Source organism: Coenobita brevimanus, chromosome 57 (assembly GCF_032717465.1).
Source record: "Coenobita brevimanus isolate Jiangsu-jjx chromosome 57, ASM3271746v2, whole genome shotgun sequence".
Taxonomy (NCBI): Eukaryota; Metazoa; Arthropoda; class Malacostraca; order Decapoda; family Coenobitidae; genus Coenobita; species Coenobita brevimanus.
The window spans coordinates 20,314,818-20,339,299 of record NC_137010.1 but is presented as its reverse complement, the minus strand read 5'-3'; the positions used below and the strand labels follow the sequence as shown (position 1 = coordinate 20,339,299).

At 41.5% G+C, this 24,482-nt stretch overlaps 1 protein-coding gene across 1 annotated transcript in view; it reads right to left on the bottom strand.

Moving 5' to 3' along the window:
• Nucleotides 1-24,482, bottom strand: part of LOC145402114 (uncharacterized) — a 189,379-nt gene that overhangs the window by 56,497 nt on the left and 108,400 nt on the right. Inside the window, exons 11-12 of the mRNA XM_080274232.1 lie at nucleotides 16,275-16,467; nucleotides 10,391-10,639 (exon numbers count right to left, since the gene is read on the bottom strand). Of these exons, the coding sequence (XP_080130358.1) occupies nucleotides 10,391-10,639; nucleotides 16,275-16,467 (442 nt within the window). The remainder of the gene's footprint in view (nucleotides 1-10,390; nucleotides 10,640-16,274; nucleotides 16,468-24,482) is intronic.

Genomic DNA, 24,482 nt, shown 5'->3' with positions numbered 1-24,482 from the left:
ACATATTATTAAGTCATCACATCAACTGTCAGTGATTAAAAACCTTCATAATCAGTGTCATCCACATCTGACATCATCAGTTCATTAACTTTATCCTGCATTAAACTTTGCAGTTCTTCGTTTTAAGGATCAAACTCTGAAATCAAAGGAGTAGCTTCGGCATCGGCTTCCTCTTCCGCCCACAAAATGTCATCCTCTATGCCATCCACTGAACTGAATATTCCACATTTCTTGAAAGAGCTGATGACTGTTTCCAAAGAAATATCATTCCATGCCTTGATAATAAAATCACAGCTCATCCAGACTTCAAGCATGCATATTCTCACCACTTGTACACGACTTTTTACAACTAATCATTCACTCACTCCATTGCTCACAGATGTGGTTTTTGAATAGTTTATTCAGAAAGACATCAAGTGGCAGTAGTACTGAAGTTAATCGTTTTCATTTTTGAAGGCTCCAACATGCTTGCATGTGTCAGCCTTGGTCACCTAATGGTGGCTCTCCAAGCTGCTCAATCTATGGCAGCCTCCCTGTTCAATCCCTTAACCCTGAGGTCACACTTAATGACCTCATCCCACGTCTTTCTCGGTTTACCCCTCGCAAACCCACCCCCATTATTAACGCTTCTCATTTTCTGCACCCAATTATCATTCCTCATCCTCTTCTCATACCCAAACCATCTTAATCTACCTCTCCTCATCACAACACCAATACACTCCAGTCCCATCCTACCCCTCAACTCTTCCATCGTAAACCCAGCCCTCCCACGCCTTGCATGGTGGGACGCACTGCACATTCACCTAATCATTGTCATTTCTGTATGTCTGAGCCTGCGAATATCTTCTTCCTTTACTGCCCAGGTCTCACTACCATACAGCATTACACTCCTAACATGCTGCGTACAAAGACTCCTTAGCACGTATGGAGAGTTCTCTCAATGCCAGGAGAGGCAACAGCTCCCTGAACTTCTTCCAACCACTTCTCACCCTAGCCACAGAGCTAGCTCCAGCCCTACCTCCAGCACAAAACATGTCTCCCAAATAACAAAACTCTTCCACACACTCAAGAAACTCACCAGCAAGTTCAATCCTTTCACGCATGACAATCTCCACCTGCTCTCCCCGGCACGTCACACACATAAAATCAGCACTATCTCACAGTCCACCGCTAATACCACTACATCTCTTGTGTACCCACTTATCACAAACACTGCACAAGACAGAATTACTTCCCATGCCTTTAAGGCAAATTGCACATGGCCACTCTCCCTCTTCTTTGACAGTACCACCACCAACCCTAGATATCATCGCTTTTGTTTTATCTGCATTTACTCTTAAGCCCTTGTGCCCCATAACATCTCTCCACTTCCTAAATCTTTCCTCCACCTCCCTTTCATTTTCTGCAATCAACACCAAATCATCAGCATTCAACACCTCCCACGGGAGTCCATTTCCGAAGTCATATGAGAGGGCTTCAAATACCACGATAAATAACAGACTCAAAACTGACCCCTGATGCACACTAACATTCACAGAAAACTCGTCACTCAAATTTCCATTCACTCTTACATGGGTGTGAGCATCCACATACATGGCCATGACCACCCTAACCAGCCACTCCATCCCAAGCTTTCTCATTGCCCACTTCACCACCCCTCTAGGGACTGTCAATGGCCTTCTCCAAATCAACAAAAACAAAGTACAATTCCCTTTTCTTTCCTAAATATTTTTCCTGAAGCTGTCAAACAATATGGCATCAGTGGTCCCCCTGCCTGGCATAAACCCAAACTGCATCTCATCAATATTCACTCTTTCTCGAATCATACCTTCTAGAACTCTCTCCAATACCTTCATTATCTGATCTAAAACCTTTATACCTCTATACTGCTAATTTCCTCTTTCCATGACATCACCCTTCCCTTTTGTACATATTTACAATTACACTCATCAGCCAATCATCTGGGAAAACACACTCATATATAATCACATTTATCATAACAGCAATGTCACTGTTGTTTATCACTGTTGGTAATCAGCCCTGCTTCAGATATGGCAACCCTGCGCTTGATGGTAATTTGCAAACAACCTAGCCAGTCGCTACCGAGACACATGATGGTGTTCATGGTGTGGGCTCAACAGGTTACTCATCTTTTTTATGCCCTCATGGCCATATCCATGGAGATATTTTCTTTATAAAAGATTGCCTTCATATAGAAAACAAGTTGTGTTTGATGATGATGATGGTAATTTCAACCGTTTTTGACAGTATATGCACTATACTCATGGAAACAAGGGTCAAGGTGAGTGTTTGGCGATGTTAGTTGTCACGCCTATGGATCCCATAACCACAGGATGTAGAAGTTAGGATTTTATACCCGGTGTTTAGGACAACTCACAATTTTGGGCATTTTTTTACGAAATTCAAGAGTCGCCCTATACACTGGCAAATATGGTATATAATATCAGCTACACGGGAAAAGTTGGTAACCAGGAGGGAAAATTTCCCAAGCTACTCAGTTAACTTGAGTTGTACTGTAATGAGTAATATTTAACAGAATGTAGTTCATTAGGCAGAAAACCGTATAAGAACCACACATTTTCGGCCAATGAAGAATGTGCCTTCTTTCAGTGGATCTGTTCATCTTGCTTTTCCTGACAAAGTCCTTGAGCTTGGATCCCTGGGACCTGATAGAGTAAAATGTGGAATTTCCAACACTAAATTCTGCCATCAGTGTCTTATAATGTTCACTTTTTTTCAAACCTACTGATATGTCCAGCTTCTGTTTCAAGGTGAGCACAATTCACTAAGATTAATTTGCACTTAAGGCATCACAAAATGTAGAATTCATCCATCCATCATCCAATCCTACATTGCCCCACTAGGAGCATAGGAGCCCAAGGCTAGGCAGTTGGTCTTGACATTTAAGATGAGAGTGACCAGCCTCACTCATCCCTCAGTGGCATTACATGAGCAATCAACCCCAACCATCCCTTGGATATAAACCTTTACCAGCTCAATCTGACTGGAGTGCAATAATTACCCACTAGACCACCAGGTGCCAAAATTTGGTTATATAGTTACCACCCAGCATAGTAAATGGTTTCCTGGTGTACAGGAAACCATTTGGCTTGTCACTCAGTAATCACCATCTATTATGACAAGACAACAACACCGAGAGTGCTTGTCTACTGACTGGCGGTGGTTTACAGACAGGTGATCTATGGAGGTATGGAGTGTGGACTGAATTAGAGGAGGGGAAAGTGGGGAGGGGGGGGGACGTAGGGCTGGGAAGGGGATTCATTAGGAAATGACCTTGACCAGAAATGCCTTCACGTCACCCTGCCTGACTTCACTGTCTCACATGACATGTAACTATCCTATGCAGGAGTGGACATTCAAGTGGCATTCACTGTTATATTTTTATTTATATATTTGCCAGTATGTGAATTTTTCTGGTTGTCTGATAATCCCAGTTATCTAGATACCGGATATCCACGACTGTACTGTATTTGCAATCAAAGCCAAGTCTCATAATTATGGCGAGTTGCAATTTACAGGCTGAAAATCTATCTTACTGAATCATCTGATAATACACTTTAATGAAGTAGATTCTCACATATGGTGACCTCCTGGGTCACTAAAATGAATTTTCAGGCAATTTCAAACTGTAATAAAATTTTCACTGTAAGGTTCTTTTTAGACAGGCTTAATTATTCAGTGGATTATGTTCCCTGATGCATGTAAGTAGTTGAGGACCACAATACATCATTATCATTATAACCATTGTTTTCACCTAAAAAGATGGGGTGAGGTTTAGATTCAGGGTTAAGATTCTGAAACTATGAGAGAAAGCAAAAAGCTAAGGACCTTTCAGCAGCAAGCCCAGTGAAATAGGACGAAACAGTCACTCACATCTCATTCCATTATAAGGAATCCTGGTTCCACTTCAAAAGCCTAACCAGCTTCCCCCCACCCCCCCTCCCAGACAAGATGTGCTTCACAAGCACCTCCCAGAGAGTCAGTGTCAAGAGTTACCTATTAGATGCCAAACCTGTTGTATGTGCTTCTCCAGACACACTTCACCCATCCATTTCCATTATTTATCAATCCCTTAGCATCTTTAACTTTCATATCCAGCTTCTGCACATATTCATCATATTCATCCATTTTCTTAGTCTACCAAGTCTCCTCACCATTTCAAACTCACACCCTTACACCCACTTTAACACCCACCAATTCTTTCTACATGATAATACCTTTTACACACACTCTTATCTTTAATAGCTTTCAAGCCATTCCACAAAGACATTAACAAAATCCTGACTCAACTGGTCTAATATAATCCTGTTCATTTGCAAGCTGCAAATTACCATCTCCATGAATCATATTAGTATTACCCACTCTTCACTTTTCATCACATATCTTTTTATCATAGCTGTTTTTATTTCTCTCTCTCACACAGATACTAAACAATCGTGGGCTCACACAGATACTAAACAATCATGGGGATATCACACATTCTTGTCTTACTCCAACACTGACAATGAACCACTCTCCTAACATTCATCTACTTCACATCCATCATAAAAACTCTTTCCAGTATTCACCGACTTTCCATCCACAACACACATAGTGAACACCTTGCACAGAACCTCCTTATTTGTATTGTCATTATGCTTTTTCCAGATTCATTAAGTCATTAATATCTTTCAATTTTTCTCACAAACTTTATCAGCTACATGCCTTATGGCATATATCCAATTCAAATATCCCCTACTGCTCCACAAATCATGCTGTTCATCTCTTTCCCACATACTTTAATATTTTCCTTTCTTTATTTTTCCATATATTTTTCCTACAACAAGGCAAACTTAAGCAGCATAATATTTCTGTACTCACTCCAATTACCTATTCTTCAGTACAGTACAAGGGTACAATTACTGTCCAGTGAGCCCTTGTTTTATGCAGGTGGTGAAGGGAGTAAGGTCCTCATGAAAACAAATTTCATGTAAATGGTTATATATGATACAATGTTATACGGCTAATGTGGCCGCTCTATCTCACAATTGTAAAAGTAAAAATGAGTGTTGAGAACTAGTGAATTCCTTAGGAAGAGCTGGCGCTTTTGAGAGAGAGAGAGAGAGAAAAAAAAAAGATTATTATTAATCCATCTATTCATCATCCAATCCTAAGTCGCCCCACAGAGGAGCGTAGGAACATGGGGCTGGGAAAGTTGTTTGCAAACTGTGTGAAAATATGTCCTAGTAATGGGAAAAAGTAGTAAAAGACCTAGTTATGAGTATAAAATGGGATGAGAGAGGATCAGTAAAGCAAGGAGAGAGAATGATCTAAGAGTGATCATACATGCTAATATATTACCAGAGAGGCATGTAAGATCATTGGAGGGGCATATAGACTGATGGTCAATTTAAGAGTGGTTTTCAGCTATCTGGATGAGGAAATCTGAATATGCAGCAGTGATATGGTCATCGCATTTGAAGAAGCATGTAAAAAAATTGGAAAAGGTACAGAGGATGGCAACTAGAATGTTACCAACGCTGAGAGAAATGCTATAAGAAGAGAGACTGAAGTTGAAGTTCCCAATGCTCTGTGAGAGAAAAGAAAGAGTAAACTTGACTATGATGTTTAAGGGAATTAGAAAACTGGAAAAGATGGATACACAAGATGTTTGTGGACGATGATGGAAGCGCAGGAGTTTCACAAACAGAAGTACAGTCATAAAGAACAGTGTGAAAGAGAAGACGGTGCATGCAAAGAACATCAGTGTGTTGAAAAGTAGACTGAAAATTTCAAGATACAGAGACAGGACAACATGAGCTGAGCTCAAATCCTGCATACTACGACTTTAGTCGTTTTTTTTCCAGTTGACGTATATGTCGACAATCGTCATCCAACCACCTGAGCTAGGAAGGAAATACATAATCTCTTTATTTCCCTACAAATCCTTCTAAGCACAAGCACATTCCAAGCATTTTCACTCTCATGATGGTTATGAATAAGTGTAGGAGCAATCTAGAAAAAAAGAAAAATGTTTATCAAGCTTAAATGCAAAGAAAATCTATCTATCTATCTATCTGTTGCCAGACGCCTCAATCCCGTTTCGGGTGGCCACAAACAAATCGCCTCCAAGTCGCCCTGTCCCCCGCCATTTCACTGCCCTGCTCCCAACTCACCCCCCCCCTCTCTCATATACCTCTCCACCCCATCCCTCCATCTCATCCTCGGTCTCCCCCTCCCTCTTCCACCCTCCACCTCACTCGCATACACTCTCTTCGTCAGTCTTTCACCCTCCATCCTCTCCACATGGCCAAACCACCTCAGTGTGTTCCTCACAACGCTTCCTATCACATCCACATCCACACCACAATGCTCCTTTATATCCTCATTCGTCAGCCTGTCTCTCCACGTGACTCCACAGGCTCCTCTTAAATAACTCATTTCCACTGCTCTCACTCTTGACTTGTGTCCTTCCAACAATGTCCAAGCTTCACTTCCGTACGTTAGAGTTGGTATCACAATACTGTCATGTAGTAACTTTTTAACTTCCATGCTCACTTCCCTGTTTCTTATCACTGCTTTCAAGGAACCAGCAACCTTTCTTCCCTGCTGTACCCTTTCAAGCACTTCACCCTCCAAACCTCCATCCTTACTCATCACACTACCCAAATACTTAAACGTACTCACATTTTCCAATTCCTCACCATCCAACCTCGCTGTACATTCACTGACTTCACCTCTCTCAAAGACCATCACTTTACTCTTCCCTACATTCACCTTTAGGTTCCGTTTCTTACACACTCTCTCAAACTCATCCACCAAGCCTTGCAGCTCCCCTTCGTCTTCACTCAACAACACAGTATCATCTGCAAACAACAGTACAGGGAGTTTCCAAACACTATCCTCTCTCACTAGGGCCACTCCAACATCCACTACCCTACCTTGTACCTCTTTTATTACCCAATCCATGTACAGATTGAACAACCATGGAGACATGACACATCCCAGTTTCAAACCAACTTTCAAAGAGAAAAATTCACTTAGTTCACCATCCACATGCACTGCAGCCTTCGCACCATCGTTCATACTCTTCACAGCATTCAACAACTTCCCATCTACTCCATATATTCTTAACACTTTCCACAATCCTTGTATATCCACCCTGTCATATGCTTTCTCCAAATCCATGAAAGCCGCATACAACTTCTTTCCCTTCTCTAGAAACTTTTCCACTAAAGATCTAAGAATGAATATCTGATCTACACAACCTCTTCCCTTCCTAAAGCCTCCCTGTTCTTCTCCAACTAATTTCTCTGTTCTTTCTCTAACTCTGTCTATAAGTATCCTACCATACACTTTTCCTATTATACTAAGAAGACAAATGCCCCTATGATTACCACACACTTCTTTTTCCCCTTTTCCATTGTACATGGAAATACTTATACCTGACTTCCAATCCTCCGGGACTCTACCTTCCTCCCAGGCCAATCTGCACATCTTCCACATCCATTCTACTACTATCTCTCCCCCATGTTTCAGCATTTCACCACACACTCCATCAATTCCTGGGGCTTTCCCCGATTTAACTTTCTTCATTGCTTCCACAACTTCTATCCTACTGATTTCTTCCTGTCTTCTCACCTCCCTCCTTCTCCCAGCCATTCCCCAGCCACTTATACTCGCATTACTTCCATCCTCTACGTTCAACAATTCCTTAAATTGTTCTCTCCATCTGCTCACTTTTTCTCCCTTCTTCACTAGTAATCTACCATTTTTATCTTTCACTCCCCTGCTAACTTCACTTCCACCCTGTCTTACTCTTTTCACTTCTCTCCAGAACATTTTCTTACAGTCTCTCCACTTTACACTCAAATTCCTTCCAAATTCCTCATCCACTCTCTTCTTACTCTCTCTTACTAATCTTTTCACCTCTCTCTTCCTTTCCACATATAACTCTCTCTTCCGCCTCTCAACTTCTTTCACGCCCCTATTTCTCATCCATTCATTGTATGCTTTCTTCTTTTGTGCCACAGCCTGTTTCACCTCTTCAGTTCACCACGCTGTTCCTTGCACCCCCCTCTGTCTTCTCTTCCTTCCACACACCACATCACATGCTGCACATATTTCTTCTGTAAATATCTTACACACACCTTCCACGTCTCCCATCTGCTCCAATTCATATTTGCCCAATCGTTCCTCCACTTTTCTCTTATACTCTGCCTTTTTCTCATCCTCTTGTAACCTTTCCACTCTCCTTGCAACTACTCCTTCCTCTCGTCTTTCCCTTCTTCTATTCCTCCATCTTACTTGCATCCTAATTCTGGCCACCACCAAGTAGTGGTCAGAAAGTCCACTCCCCCAACCTCTATACACTCTTGCATCCTTTACACATCTTCGCATCCTTTCATCCACACACACATAATCAATCATTGCCTTCCTTTCATTCAGTTCACCACCCACCCTTCTCATCACTCGCCATGTATACCTGTGGATCATTTTATGCCTGAAGAGGGTATTGGCTATCACCAACCCCCTCCCAGCACAAATGTCCACTAACGCACTCCCATTCTCATCTATCTCAGCAGGCACACCCCACTCACCAACTATTCCATTCACCTTCACATTACCAACTTTACCATTCATTTCACCAATCAAAAACACTCTCTCATTCCTTCCAAACTTTTCCATGCATACTTCCACATTTGTCCAGAACTCTTCTCTCACTCTTCTAGCACGATCTTGCGTTGGCGCATACACACACACAATCGCCCACATTTGTATTCCAACTTTCAACTTTACCCACACAATCCTTGACCCAACCGATCCATACTGTCTTATGCTCTTCTTCCATCTTTTACTCACAACTATACACACTCCTTCCTTTGCCCTCTCATTCTCATCTACTCCTGCACATATACCCCATCCATACTCCCATTCTCTCACACTTTCTCCTCTCCATTTTGTTTCAGTTATTCCACATACATCCACTTTCGCATCCTCAAGCACCTGGACAATCTCTCTCTCTTTCACCTCATCATTCGCTCCTCTTACATTCCATGTACACATTACCAAGTCCTTTGTCCGGTCCTGGGTCGTCAACGTTTGGTCAGTCCTTGTCCGAGGCTTCTTGTTTGTTTTTTTTAGTTAGTTGTTTTCCGGGGAGGGGCACTAACCCTCCGCCAACCCTTTTAGTCGCCTTTTACGACAAGCAGGGATACTGGGGGAGTATTCTTGAAAACCCCCCTACCTCCACGACAATACTTGCTTTTTCGGTCATCCAGAGGCGTTTACTGTATCATCTTTCATGACTGAAATGACTTTGGATTTCGTTTCATATTAACAGTGGTTAATGCATTGAGCTAACGTGAATGAATATCAGCATTTTCTAGTGTCTGATTTTATGAATGAGGTGACGATGGATTTTGAATCAATGGTAAATACATTGAGCTAATGTGAAGAAATGTATTGTTAATTCCTATCTGCATTATACAATGAAAATAAAAATTAAAAAATACTTCAAAATGTTAATTAGGGAAAAAATACAAACAAAAGGAAAACTGGCCGCAAAAGTTAGCGCCCGTGCAGTATTTTGAAATATACCATATCCCACTATTTCTCAGTGCCTCCCACCATTCCCTCCACTTCCAACCTCCACTCCTACCATTCTCTCCCAAAACCACTCCCTCCTCTCACAACAGTAAGAGTGTACAATATAATTATAGGTTTCATTAGTAACTTGTTTTATTATTGCTTTAAAGGCCCCCAGCTAATTTTTTATATGCCAATACAACAATATGTGGCAACTCCGTGCCCAGTAGGTCGTTAAAATTTTAACCGCTGCCCATTGGGTCAGACTTAGTATCCACCAGGATGTGACAGGGGATGCATGTATTAAGTCATACTTCATTTTTTTTTTTACTCCTTGTTGTTCAGTGATTCTCCAGGCATGGCTTGTTGTAGCATTAGCTGCTCTCACCAAGGAAACAATGTTTTGGGCTGGAATGGAATGACAGGACATGTTATCCTTTTTAGATATTAAATGAGATCAAGAATCCGTGCATATTTACCGTACTATTTTGACTAGATAAGTGATCATGAAAACACATGTGAAAATTATGTGTATACACAAAATCATACCGAAATCAGCGAGGCTCATAAAGAATTGAGTATGGTGTAGAGAGGTGTTGACGGCAGCACTGTCCGAAGGCGAGAGGTAATGTTCATGACTGTTAACTCTGGCAGGAGGGATGTCAATTGCCGACATTTATGTCAGCTGGAAAAAAACTGACTACAGGTAATTGCACAGTTACTGAAACAGGATATACAGTAGGGCATTTAAACCTTGGACAGATGTATTTAAAAAACTCACGTGGCATGTTGGGAAGTCCAAATGGTGGGGGTAACATTGTAGGTGGGAGTCCTGGAGCATTGGCTGGCATAGGTGGCGGTGGACCTTCCCGGGGCACCTCCTGGGCCTTTTCCACTGGGGGTGGGGGAAGAGGTGGGAGGGGGGCCACCAGCTCCTGACTGCGAGTGTTGGGAGGATGGCCTGGGGGTACTCCAATCGGTACAAACCCTGGGGGTGGACCTGGTGGTGCTCCTTCTAGCCCATACCGTCCTGACCACAGAGAACACCATCAAACAATAATGGATACACAGTTTTTACTGTAGAAGAGCAATCATTAATTTCTCAATAACAATTCAGCTAATAAGACAAACTACTGGTCTGCAAGAGACAGACTACCTGTAATAATGTTATCAAACACCATTATGATCTCCACCTCTAACGATGATTACCAAATGCTAAGCTCAGTATGATACATAACCCCTTTTGCCCATGGGCAAATTTTATTTTATTCTGGCTAATGCTTGATTATTTTATTCACCTTGAGAGAAATGTAATATGCTGTAGAGGTTAGAAATAATACCAATAACCCCCTTTGGCCTAAGATTTTCTTTACTTTATTCAGGCAAATGTCTTATGCCTTAACCTACTTTCCCAGGCAGTATGCATTAAAGCAATAACAATGAACAAGAATGAATTATTGTTACTTCTACCATGGCATTTTACAAGTAAATGGTAACATTATGCTAAACATTCCTAACTTCATCATTATCAACCAAACCCTCCTTCCCATTATACAATGAGCTGAAGGAAACCAGATATGGAAAATGGGAAGCACAAACAGAATATTTTCTTACATTCCCTCCACTTTACATTCAAATTCCTTCCAAATTCCTCATCCACTCTCTTCATACTCTCTTTTACTAATCTTTTCATCTCTCTCTTCCTCTCTATATCACTCTTCCATCTCTCAACTTCCTCCATGCCCCTGTTTCTCATCCACTCACTATATGCTTTCTTCTTTTATGCCACAGCCTCTGTCATCTCTTCATTCCACCATGCTCATCCCTGCATCCCATTTTGTCTTCTCTTCATCCCACACACAACCTCACATGCTGCACAGATTTCTTCCATGAATATCTTGCACACACCTTCCGTGTGCCCTATCTGCTCCAATCCATATTTAACCAATCGCTTCTCCACTTCACTCTTATATTCTGCCTTTTCTCCACCCTCCTGCAAACTTTCCACCCTCCTTGTATGAACTACTTCCTCCGGTCCTTCCCTTCCTCTAATCTCCATATCATTTGGACCTTGATTCTCACCACCAAGTGGTGGTCAGAAACTCCGCTCCCCCAACTTCTATATGCTTTTGCATCCATTACACACCTCATCCTTTCATTCACACACATATAATCAATCAGTGTCTTTCATTCATTCAGTTCACCACCCAGCCTCGGATTATCCCTAATCCAGATTATGGGGCCACAAAGCTATGCTTGCACTATAATCTGACCTTTGAATGAACCCCTCTCTATGGTTAACTAAATTTCAGTTATCTATTCATATATATGCAGCTTCTGGCGATTTTCCGATTCTTTTGTTTAGATCTTTCTTGATAATTTTTGAGTTTTCCCAATCTGGAAGGTTATTATATTTCTCTATATGCAGTACAAGAGAGTCTGATGTTCTGTGATGTTTGACATCTCTCTTACGTCCTTCAAATCTCTTTTCTAGACCTTGTCCTGTTTCCCCTATGTATATGGCTTCACATCCTTTGCATGGTATCTGATAAATGACACTTTTATCATTCTTTCTCTTATTTTGTATAGCCTTTACCAATTCACCTGTCCTTATACCTGATGAACAAACAATATTCAGTTTTCTTTATGCAGGTATCTATCTATGACAGACACCATATCTGGGTCTGGGGCAGAGATATCTCTCTCAGTCTTGTTCCTTGTCTTATTACCATCATTCCTTTTCTTCATAATTATGTTTAAGGCTTTGTTCTTAAGTTGTAATGGTAAGCTTTAAGGATACCATACCTTCTTAAAGGACTCTAAGATATATTTGATTTCTTCTTCAATGAATTCTTCACTACCTATTTGGTTTGCTCTCAAGAAGAATCTTATTACCATACCTGATTTTATCTTATCACTATGGGCAGATAAATATTGAATGTAGTCATCCTTAACGGTTGGTTTCATGTACACAGAGAACTTAACCCTTTGAGATTTTCAGCCCTCCGCCGATTGTGTTTGTGCCAGATTCAGCTGGGTACACATAGAGCACTCCGTCACGCAGCAATATTTGTACTTAATCAGCTACTGTACACTAACTTTTTATGCTAGACTAATGAATGTGGTACCGTTTTAAAGTTGAGTAGTTGCTCTTTATCATAGTATGGTTGAAACAGGTAAATACGATAGCTAAAAGGCCAATAGGACAAGAAGTATTTAGCCGAAAGGGAAAAATCGTACACCCTTCCATAGAAAAATATTTGTAAAAAAAAAAAAAAAAAAAAAAAGTATTATAGTTACGTGAAACTTGATAGCATCTTGTCAATCTACAGTAAATTCCCTTTCTATTGATATATAGGTTATGGCAATTTATGATAGTTTTCACAGAGAAAAGCAAAAGCTCTCGCTGTCACGCTGCCAAAAATCCATGCTGGTAATACCAATATTATTCATGGTAAAAACCTATTCATTATGCATACCTATCTGATGTACTCGTCACTGTAAAAACAAATAGTTGGAAAAGGATAAACAGGATAGTGTATGTGGAATAAGGCCACATAGGACACAGAAGACATGCAAAAAAAAAAAACAGTTTCGTATGACTCAAATTTGAGTCATCAGAATCTCAACGGTTGGATTTACGATGACGCAAAATTGTGCTGTCAGAATCTCAAAGGTTTAACTGTCTTCTTGCCTCTCCAAATTGCCATAAATAAGATTGACAAATTGCCGTTCTTAGATACAGTAATTTGGAGAGGCAAGACAGTTAAATTTTCAGTATACAGGAAACCAACCAACAAGGATGACTACGTATGCTTGAGTTAATGTGTGTCTAGAGCACTTGGCAATTTGCCGCAAGCTGAATGTTGAAGGATCTCGAAGAGCAACATGTTTGTGTGAAACTCTATTTCAGGTTAGAAAAAATTTTACTTTCTGAAAAATGCTATAACAGGTAATGCAATGTCAGTGTATGGCTATGATATCAAAACAAAATGGCAGTCACTGCCGTGGGCTGAAACATCATCACTGCGACCAAAAAAAGCAGGTTAGTGTCACTCATATGTGAAGGTGATTATCTTTTTTTATTGGAAGGGCAATGTTTATCATGAGTTCTTCCACATGGATAGACAGTCAGTTTTACTAGGATGACTTGAAGCTGCACCATGACAATGCACCAGCTAACAAGCCGTTCCTTAACTGTGACCTTTTGGTGAAGCAAAAGACAACTATCGTCCCTGAGATATCCTACTCTCCGGATTTGGCGATTTGGCCCCTGTGGACTCCCCCCCTCCCTCCCCAAGCAGTTGAAATCCACCCTGAAAGGTTGCTGATTTCAGACGATAGAAGGGATAGAGAAATTCTTGCCAAGCATACTAAACAGGTCCACTCAAGTTTATGTACCATGATGACTTAATGATGCAGTACAATGCAGTTAGTGTTAGACTAAAGCTCAAAGTCGCCACTACACAGCGTTCCTGTCATGGTCACGATACAGCTGCCAGTTGGTGCTGGTGCGCTACTCAGAATGTTCAGTTTCTTTTTGGACAGACCTTGCACACTGCTGTTTCTGCTACTCACCAAAATTTCACACAAAACTTTTCGAAATTATTACAACACTTGACAGTAAATGATATCTACATGATGGGGTTATGTAAAGTGACAACCCTTCATATGGCAATTTATTCTATCGAGACACAAATATAATGTTTTCAATGGGGATGTTTTTGGCCAAGGGTCACCCACCCATGTCAGCTTCTAGCTTTCTGGTAGAAAATAACCATTTTGCAATACAAAGTATGTGAGGGAGAACAACCAGGAGAGCAAGCAGCCAATGATCACTATGTGGAGATGCTACTTTTTGTATGTTCATTAATCATTAAGGGAATTTACACATAAGAATGTCAGTGTACTACTGCTGTGTAGAGACTGTTCTGCATTCCCTTAGAATTTTGGTAGTCATTTATTCACTTTGTGAATTATGTGGACAGTATTCTTAAAAATTAAAGTGAGATACTGCTTACTCTTAAGGAAAATTAGTGTTATTACATTACCCCTTCCTCATTGATAAAATAAACACTGATATAACAGATATTGAATTTAACAAACACCATAAAGCCTACTGAACAATCCAACAGCTAAACTGAACAATTTTCATTAAATGAGGAGCATCACGTGGCCCTTCTGAGCACCTCTGAGCCCACCAAACAGCTTCTTGGCTATAACATACAATGTTAAACAGGGTGCATCACATTGCCCTTACAAACCCTTTCCTGTATGTGTGGTGTCTCAGAATGCAGTTATCAGGCTGGCATCAGTTTTTTCCACCCACTTGGGCTAGTTTGGAAGTCTGCAGGTGGGAACAGATGATAAGCTGTACACGTTGGCCTGGGCGGGACCAGAGTCTATAGACACACTATACTGTACATAATCAGCCTCAGACTTTCTGCATCTTTCAATGAATTCAGACAATCGCATGCACATTTCCCATCTCTCGACTTTGACAAGTATTTTCCCACTGTGATTGTGAAAAATGACACTTAACTCAGTGTACAGCCTACAAGAAAAGTGGAAGTGAAAGCAGTATAGAGCCATCTCGACACATACAGTGTACATGTGTTTCCTGCCCATTTTACTCTAACCTGGCCTGAAAATGCCCACTCTCCATCATGAATGTTGAGTGGTAATAACAGACTACATTATATACTGCACTAATCATGATGAGGTGTTATGACAAGGCTGTGATATAAGCTGCAAAAGGATGACATTTTGAGCCAAGTTTATGAAAAATGAGTATCATTTATATTTTTTGAACTAGAATTGCTACTGGACTCATTTACAGTAGACCCTTGCTTTAACAAACTGTGACAGACTGGATATCAGATTTAATGAACACTACAAAGGTTACTGAACTTCTATCAGCTATAATGAACGTTAGTTAAATGGGTCGCAATTTGATTCTTGAGTGTAATAACAGACTACAGTAATACTGTACCAACAATGAAGAAGTGTTATGAAAAGGATGTGAAATAAGCCGCAAAAGGGTGACATTATGAGACAAGTTCGTACAAAATAGGTATTGTTTACATTTTTTGTACAGTACTAGAATGTTACTGTGTTAATTTACAAGACCCTCAGTTTAATGGACCTTGACAGACTGGATGTCAAATTTAACGGATATTACAAGGGTCACTGAACCTCCATCAACTATAATGAACAATGTCAGTTAAATGGGGCACAATATGTGGGGGCATCCCCTTACCCCCATACCCTGTAGCTATACTGCTGCACTCTCTCAAAGACTCCACTTTTCTCTCTTATTGTGCTGCTCCATGCTCTTCTTCCACGCCAATGAGGTCACAGCATCACCTGCTAACTCAGTAATTCATAATACTACACATAAATGAAAATTCCAATTCTCAAGTGTTGTGGGGACGGATCAGTCAGCATTACCACTTTTGGTCCTTCATTATTTTCTAACTCCCATTGCCCTTTTCATGCTTTATCATGTCTGCTTTTTACATACACTGACAGCATGTTTGATTAGCAACTTCTTGAAGCAGCCGAAAAATCTGCACTTCTAATACCTGTGGATTGAGCCATCCCTGCAAGATACACAATAAGAGAGCGCAATATATGGGCCACCATGTACACTCGTGGTACTATACCTTTAAGCCAATCAGGGACAGTCTCCTCATCAATCATGCCACCCTCCTCCAGGTTATCAAGGTCAATGCTGCTCATGGTGATCAGCTTGTGGAAGGGAACATAGGAACATCCCACCTCTACCTCCCAATAGTCCTTGAACTCCTTGCCCTTCACTCCCTTCCCTGGTGCCCATGCCAAGGTGATTGCTTTGTTCTGTAACAAATAATTCAATTTTAACTGGAAGTGTATTACAGTACCCTCGCGCCCAACATGGTAATATTGTCATGCATGGGTCCTGTGTTGGACCAAAAACGTGTTGGACAAACAACAGAGCTTATGGGGAAAAATGAATTAAGTCAGCAACCCTAGGAAAAGTCACCCTAAATACCTACCATATATCTATACATATATTGGTACTACTGTAATTATAATAAATGGTACTGTACTATGAATGATAACTAACCTTTTAGGACAGTGTTGGTGGGCTTGCTGGGAATGGAAGGTGATATCCGAGGCTGTAGGTATTCCTACTGGGTCCCTGGAGGATGGCTGCTGGTGTCACTAGCGGATAATGGCTGCTGCTCCTCCTCAACCTCCCTCATAAACCCTTTGAAATTCCTCTCCCCTTTCTTCTGTCTCTCAATGAATTCTAGCTTGGTGGCCTGAGGGAGGTGCCACCACTTCTTGGGGTTCTCAGAAGGCTTCCTAGGCATCGTGAGCAGGGTAAAATGCAATAGCAAGGGCAGAAAATGGAGCAAAAAAAAAGCACCGTCCAATGTGAATTATGCAACTGAATGGCACTGTGGCGGGAGAAATTTAAACAAAACATCACGTGAGAGCAGAAGTGTTTTTCATTGGGCGACATCACGATCACGTCATGATAGCGGGTGGGGGATTCTACTTGATCGGAAGTTTTGATTGGCTGTCAGCGTCACAGGAATGTCCAGTATGACCGTGTTGGATCAGGGGTGATCGTGCTAGAGGCGAACTCTGCGGATTTTGCCCACTTCTCGAAGCTCCGTCAGTGTTATGCATACGCACCCGTTTTATAGTACTTAAATTGTATTAAATAAAACTAATTTTTTGCTCTCCGTGCTGGACGCAAATCGTGCTGGACAAACGCGTGTTGGACACGAGGGTACTGTACTGTACTTCCTCAATGGAAGCATTCACAAACTCCCAAAAGCTGCCAATTCTCACCTTCTCACCTGACAGCTTAATCTGAAAAATAAAAACCCAGTCAACTAAGCTACTGCTCTGTAGGTGTTTCCTTTATCACTCTGTTCATATGTATACTTTTATGAACACATTTACTCAATAAAATGAAGAAAAACAGATTCAGTATGATAAAAGTCGAAAGGAATCACTAATTAACTTTACATACCATCTAAACCTTGGGACTTATAGTCCTCACTGCTTAAAGGTCATTATTCACATTCTCAGTCATGTCTTTTAACATAATCTTAATCTTAATATTTTTTTCAGGCATATACTATCTATCTATTGCCAGACGCCTCAATCCCATACGGGGTGGCCACAAACAAATCACCTCCACGTCACCCTGTCCCCCACCATTTCACTGCCCTGCTCCCAACTCACACCCCCCACTTTCATACATCTCTCCACTCCATCCCTCCATCTCATCCTCAGCCTCCCCCTCCCTCTCCCCCCCTCCACCTCACTCACATACACTCTCCTCATCAGTCTGTCACCCCCCATCCTGTCCACATAGCCAAACCACCTCAGTGTGTTCCTCCTAACACTTCCTATCACATCCACATCCACATCATAACACTCCTTCACATCCTCATTTGTCAGCCTGTCTCTCCATGTGACACCACAGGCTCCTCTTAAATAACTCATTTCCACTGTTCTCACTCTTGACTTGTGTCCTTCCAACAACATCCAAGCTTCACTTCCATACGTTAGAGTTGGTATCACAATACTGTCATGTAGTAACTTTTTCACTTCCATGCTCACTTCCCTGTTTCTTATCACTGCTTTCAAGGAACAGCAACCTTTCTTCCTTGTTGTACCCTTTCAAGCACTTCACCCTCCAAACTTCCATTATTACACATCACACTACCCAAGTACTTAAACGAAATCACACTTTCCATTTCCTCACCATCCAACCTCACTGTACATTCACTGACTTCGCCTCTCTCAAAGACCATCACTCTACTCTTCCCTACATTCAACTTTAAATTTTGTTTCTTACACACTCCCCCAGACTCATCCACCAAGCCTTGCAGATCCCCTTCATCCTCACTCAACAACACAGTATCATCTGCAAACAACAGTACAGGGAGTTTCCAAACACTATCCTCTCTCACTAGGGCCACTCCCACATCCACTGCCCTACCTTGTACCTCTTTTATTACCTCATCCATGTACAGACTGAACAACCATGAAGATATGACACATCCCTGTTTCAAGCCAACCTTCAAAGAGAAAAATTCACTCAGTTCACCATCCACACGCACTGCAGCCTTAGCACCATCATACATACTCTTCACAGCATTCAGCAACTTCCCATCTACTCCATATATTCGTAATACTTTCCACAATCCTTGTCTATCCACCCTGTCATATGAGTTCTCCAAATCCATGAAAGCCGCATACAACTTCTTTCCCTTCTCTAGAAACTTTTCCACTAAAGATCTAAGAATGAATATCTGATCTACACAACCTCTTCCCTTCCTAAAGCCTCCCGGTTCTTCTCCAATTATATTCTCTGTTCTTTCCCCGACTCTGTCAATAAGTATCCTACCATACACTTTTCCTATTACACTAAGAAGACAAATGCTCCTATGATTACCACACACTTCTTTTTCCTCTTTTCCATTGTACATGGAAATACTTATACCTGACTTCCAATCCTCCGGGACTCTACCTTCCTCCCAGGCCAATCTGCACATCTTCCACATCCCTTCTACTACTATCTCTCCCCCATGCTTTAGCATTTCACCACACACTCCATCAATTCCTGCAGCTTTCCCCAATTTGACTTTCTTCATTGCTTCCATAACTTCTACCCTACTGATTTCTTCCTGTCTTCTCACCTCCCTGTTTCTCCTAGCCATTCCCCAGCCACTTATACTTGCATTACTTCCATCCTCTATGTTCAACAATTCCTTAAAGTGTTCTCTCCATCTGCTCACTTTTTCTCCCTTCTCCACTAGTAATCTACCATTTCTATCTTTCACTCCTGCTAACTTCACTGCCACCCTGTCTTACTCTCTTCATCTCTTTCCAGAACATTTTCTTATAGTCCCTCCACTTTTCACTCAAATTCCTTCCAAATTCCTCATCCACTCTCTTCTTACTCTTACTAATTGTTTCACCTCTCTCTTCCTTTCTACATATAACTCTCTCTTCCGCCTCTCAACTTCTTCCACGCCCCTATTTCTCATCCATTTATTGTATGCTTTCTTCTTTTGTGCCACAGCCTGTCTCACCTCTTCATTCCACCATGCTGTTCCTTGCACCCCCCTCCGTCTTCTCCCCACACACATCACATGCTGCACATATTTCTTTTGTGAATATCCTGCACACACCTTCCATGTCCCCTATCTGCTCCAATTCATATTTACCCAATCATTCCTCCACATATATGCCTCAGACATATACGCCTGTATATAATATAAACATAAAGTCGTTTGGATGCAAAATATTTATAGGGGTCAGATGAAGATTATAATCACATGCCCATGTAAAGCTTTGTTGTTGACTTCCTGGAAAACATCAGCACTTGCGATTCCGGTTGGCGGCTTTGTCTTCACATGATTTTGGCTTCATAAATTATTATTAAGATTATTTCTGTGGTACGTGGGGGCGCTCACCATCCACTCACTGGATGTAGTGCTGCTCTCAGGTGTCTGCCCTTTTCTCTCCTCCATCCTTCTTTCCTTCCATCCTCTTCTGTCTTTCTTTCCTTCATTCTTTCCTCGTCCTTCTGCTTAAGGGTGACTTTACACTCCCTCTTCTGTCTTTCATTCTTTCAGTCTTTCTTTGTTGTTCTGCCTGTGGGTGACTCTACACTGAGCGACAGGCTAAACGGTTTCCTGTACACCAGGAAACCATTTACTATGCTGGGTGATAACCATACAACCAAATTTTGGCGCCTGGTGGTTTAGTGGGTAACTACGGCGCTCCAATCAGACTGAGACAGTGAAGGTTTATATCCAAGGGGTAGCTGGGGTTTTTTGCTCACGTAATGCCACTAAGGGATGAGTGAGGCTGGTCACTCTCATCTTCGTCAGGACCAACTTGCTTAGCCCCGGGTTCCTACGCTCCTCATGGGGAAATGCAGGATTGGATGATGATGGATGATTATTTTTAAATTATTAAAATAGTTAGTACATTCTCTTTAGCACTTGCTGGATGAAACATTAACCTCTTTGATAACTAGATGTTAAGTATTTCAAATCAAACATGCAATGAGACTTCTAAGGCAATGTGATGAATGTTAATGGACCATTTGTTGCTTTATGCATTAAAGTATCAGCAAAAAACCTTGAGACCCGGCAACAAAGACACGATAATTCCGCATAAACGGGTAATAAGACATGATTACATTTACTGACAATTACTACTTAATTATATGGTCTTTGGCTTTGATGACCTTCTCTAGTTTGTATGGAATGTTTCTGGCGAGATTCTCAAAATAGTGGGAGTCTAATGTGATCCATCGGCATTACAGGGCTTCCATCAGGCGGGGAACTGCCGAGGTGTCCTTGTCCTCCAAAACATTCTTAAACCTAGCCCACTTGTTTTCTATTGGATTCAGGTCCAGATAATTATAGTGCCTGGCAAGTCTAACACAGCGATTTTGTGGTCTGCAAGCCAATTCATAATTTTCTTTGATTTGTAACATGGAGCTGAATCTTGCATAAAAGAAATTGCTCTTGTGGTTTTCATATCATGAGAGCAATTTTTTCCTCTAGCACATGGATACAGAAGTCTGAGTTCACTGTTGTGTTGTGTGAGAGGAAGTACAGGCTCCCACATCCTTTTAAACCAGTGAAGAAGCCCCAGACCATGACTGAATGTGAGTGCTTGACCATCTTGATGGCCCTGTCCATTCCTACTGACCATTTCAGCTACCTTGCTTACTCCTGATGCATCTGAAAGTGCATTCATCACTGAACATGACTCGTTCCCACATCTCAGGTGTCCAGTCTTTATACTGATGGGCAAATTTCAGTCAATTGTGCCTCATTTTGCAAGTTATTAATGGCTTAAGGGAAGCACTGTGGGATGACAAGCAGAGATCCTTCTGTTGCCAATGACATATGGGCTACGTGGAGATGTTCTTGAGCAGACTGGGGTTGTTCTGTTTTATCTGAGTGAATGTAATTATGGTCTCCTTCAATATATCCCTCTTTATGATTACATCTGGCTGCAGCAATGCCTTCCTAGGGCAACCACGGATTGGCTTGTGGGCAAGAATATCATTCAGCACCAGCTTCCAGGCAGCAGCAAGGCGGTAGGATGTGGTGGCTCTTGGGCGCCCTACATGTGCACATATATCCATGACTGGAACATTCTACTCCCTTAGAGTGAGAATATGGACCCTCTCTTCCTTGCTCAAATACTTGTTACGCATCCTGCAGTAAATTATAAATTTTGTGGCACATTATGGCTGATAAGTCCTAAACCATCAAGAATGGAAAGATATGCAGTCATGCATGCCCACCCTTTGACTACTATAGAGACACTATGCAAGTTTCGGAGGGTTGGGTGTGTTGCCACGCCCCTCTACCCTGCCTGCAAAATGTGCGATCAACTGCTAGCCACCCACGTAGGGTACACAGTAAACCCCCTCATACAAAATGTTCCTGTTTCAGTTGCAGGGTCTCAAGGTTTTTTGCCAATGCCATATAGTGACTGTTCTGCAGTATCTGACTTAATGAATCATATCCAGTATACAGAAAACTGACATAATAACCAATGATTACGGTACAGAAGAATGTATACACTGTTCATCACTTAGTATCATGGAAGTATATGTGACTGTGAGCCGGCAAGAATTAACTAAGTTCCTATTTAAATTACCCGCTGATCACTGGCAACTCCTCAATTTGTGAATGCTCCCATTAACCTCTACCCCCTGGGGGACAGGTGCAGCTGCTACAAAACAGATGGACGGAGACTGTCGGGTGACAGAAGGAGCCGCAAATGTGATCCCATCAAAGTTTGAACTGGATGCCATTTGATCTTGGCACCAAAGGGTAGGGAGAGATTCCAGCCACCCGATGCAAGTGTACCTCAGTCTTCTCTGTGACTCTGTCAGGAGTAGAATGACGTTTTCTGAAACCTCCTCATCTGATTCCATTTCTGCCTCATGCAGGCCACCTCCCTCATTCACCCTTGCTAAGCCTCTTTCCAGGGATACTAGGAAAGGGCTCCATGTTAGTGCCATAGGGTGTGCCTTGGACACCACTGTTTCTAGTTTATCTAGTAGGCGAGAAGTTATCACGTTGAAAGCGAAGCAACGGTTGGGGCCACGCACACACACACAAGTACATCCTGCCTCAAGCACCGAAAATTACTGATCTCTTTCATGCTGTTACTCATCTATGCGACCACCTGCAAACCTCAGGATGCTTTCACTAGCCAGAAAATGAGTTGGAGAGTAATACGGTCTTTAATTTGTTTCCCTAACTGCTATACTTCCCCAGATATGCAGGTTTGAAAAAAGGCTATTTTGAGAAATATGCCTGTACGGAGAAGGTAGCGCGCACCCAAAATATTCCCAGCGTCTAGGTGTTAACAAGCATTAACTTCACATGTACTATGAGGCTGCTCATTAACACAGGAACTACTTTCATGTAATATGTCACTGTTCACTATTAAATGATCAAGGTGTCTGAATATACAGTACATATGTATATCACTTATATCTAAGTTACAGTACATACAGATTAACATTTATTACACGTACACCCAACAAACCACTACATACAAACTGATACAAACTGCAGCCTTGAATAAGATCTTTTTAATACCTAAATTTTAGAAGATAATAATTTATGTGGAAAATAATCCTCAAAAAAGCAAATTCACTTAACATGGTGGTGGTAGGTGATGGAGACCACCAACCACTTACTTGATGTAGTGATGCCTATTTTTTCCTTTCCCTCTCTCATTTCCTCCTTGTCTGACCTCTTATCTTCCTATTTCCCCTTTTCCTTCCTGTCAGTCTTTATTACTCTTCTTCCCACTTCATATGGTTCTACACTGAGTGACATGTTTAATGGTTTCCTGTGGCCCAGTAAACCATTTACAAAACTGGATGGTATCCACATAACCAAATTACAGGGTGTGGTAGAGCCTGCTATGGTGTCCCACTTAAATGGATGGAGAGACATAAATGCAGCATCTGTCCAAGAACCAAATCTCCACCTCTTCTCCTTGCTGTGACAAGGCACTGTCAGCCACAAGGGAACATCGTGACAGTTAGGGAAAGTTCCGCATTACCCACTGTTCAGAGCACTGATGGTTGACGAATAGTCACGAAGCAGAAGCCAGATCCCACGTGTCTGGTAACTGTGAGTGTCAGGGAGGGTGGCCGGGGGTGGGGGGATTTGGAGAGTTGCACACGTCACAGTATCAATACAAGTTTACTGTCAAAGGTATGCTTCTTTGCCTTCCTTTTGTACTGTTTGATAGGAATGATGGTTACAGAGACTGATCATATAACTAGGACTTCCCATGTTATTCAGTCTAAAGGAAAATGAGAAACCTGTTGATCGCTCATACTGATTTTTTTTTTTTTTGTATTATTACACACTGATCTTGACTCAAAGTTCAAGATAAATAATTACCGGAATAACACTCGAAATGTTTGCAGGCGGCTGTTTACAGTGGGATGAGAGGATAAATATATAAATAAACAAATTTATAAGAATTTGCATATATACTGTAGACAGACAGACAGATAGATAGATAGTCTATTGCCAAATGCCTTAATCCCATACGATAGGTAGATAAAATAGCGGCATTGTTTTCAAGTCAACACAAAATATATTTTTTATCGTTACGAGTATATCCTGGGGAAATGTCTTATGTTAAAGTCAAGAGGGAATGAAAGCATTCAAACCTCTGTCTGAACCCAGCAAGTTGAGTATATCCTGGGGAAATGTCTTATGTTAAAGTCAAGAGGGAATGAAAGCATTCAAACCTCTGTCTGAACCCAGCAAGTTGAGTATATCCTGGGGAAATGT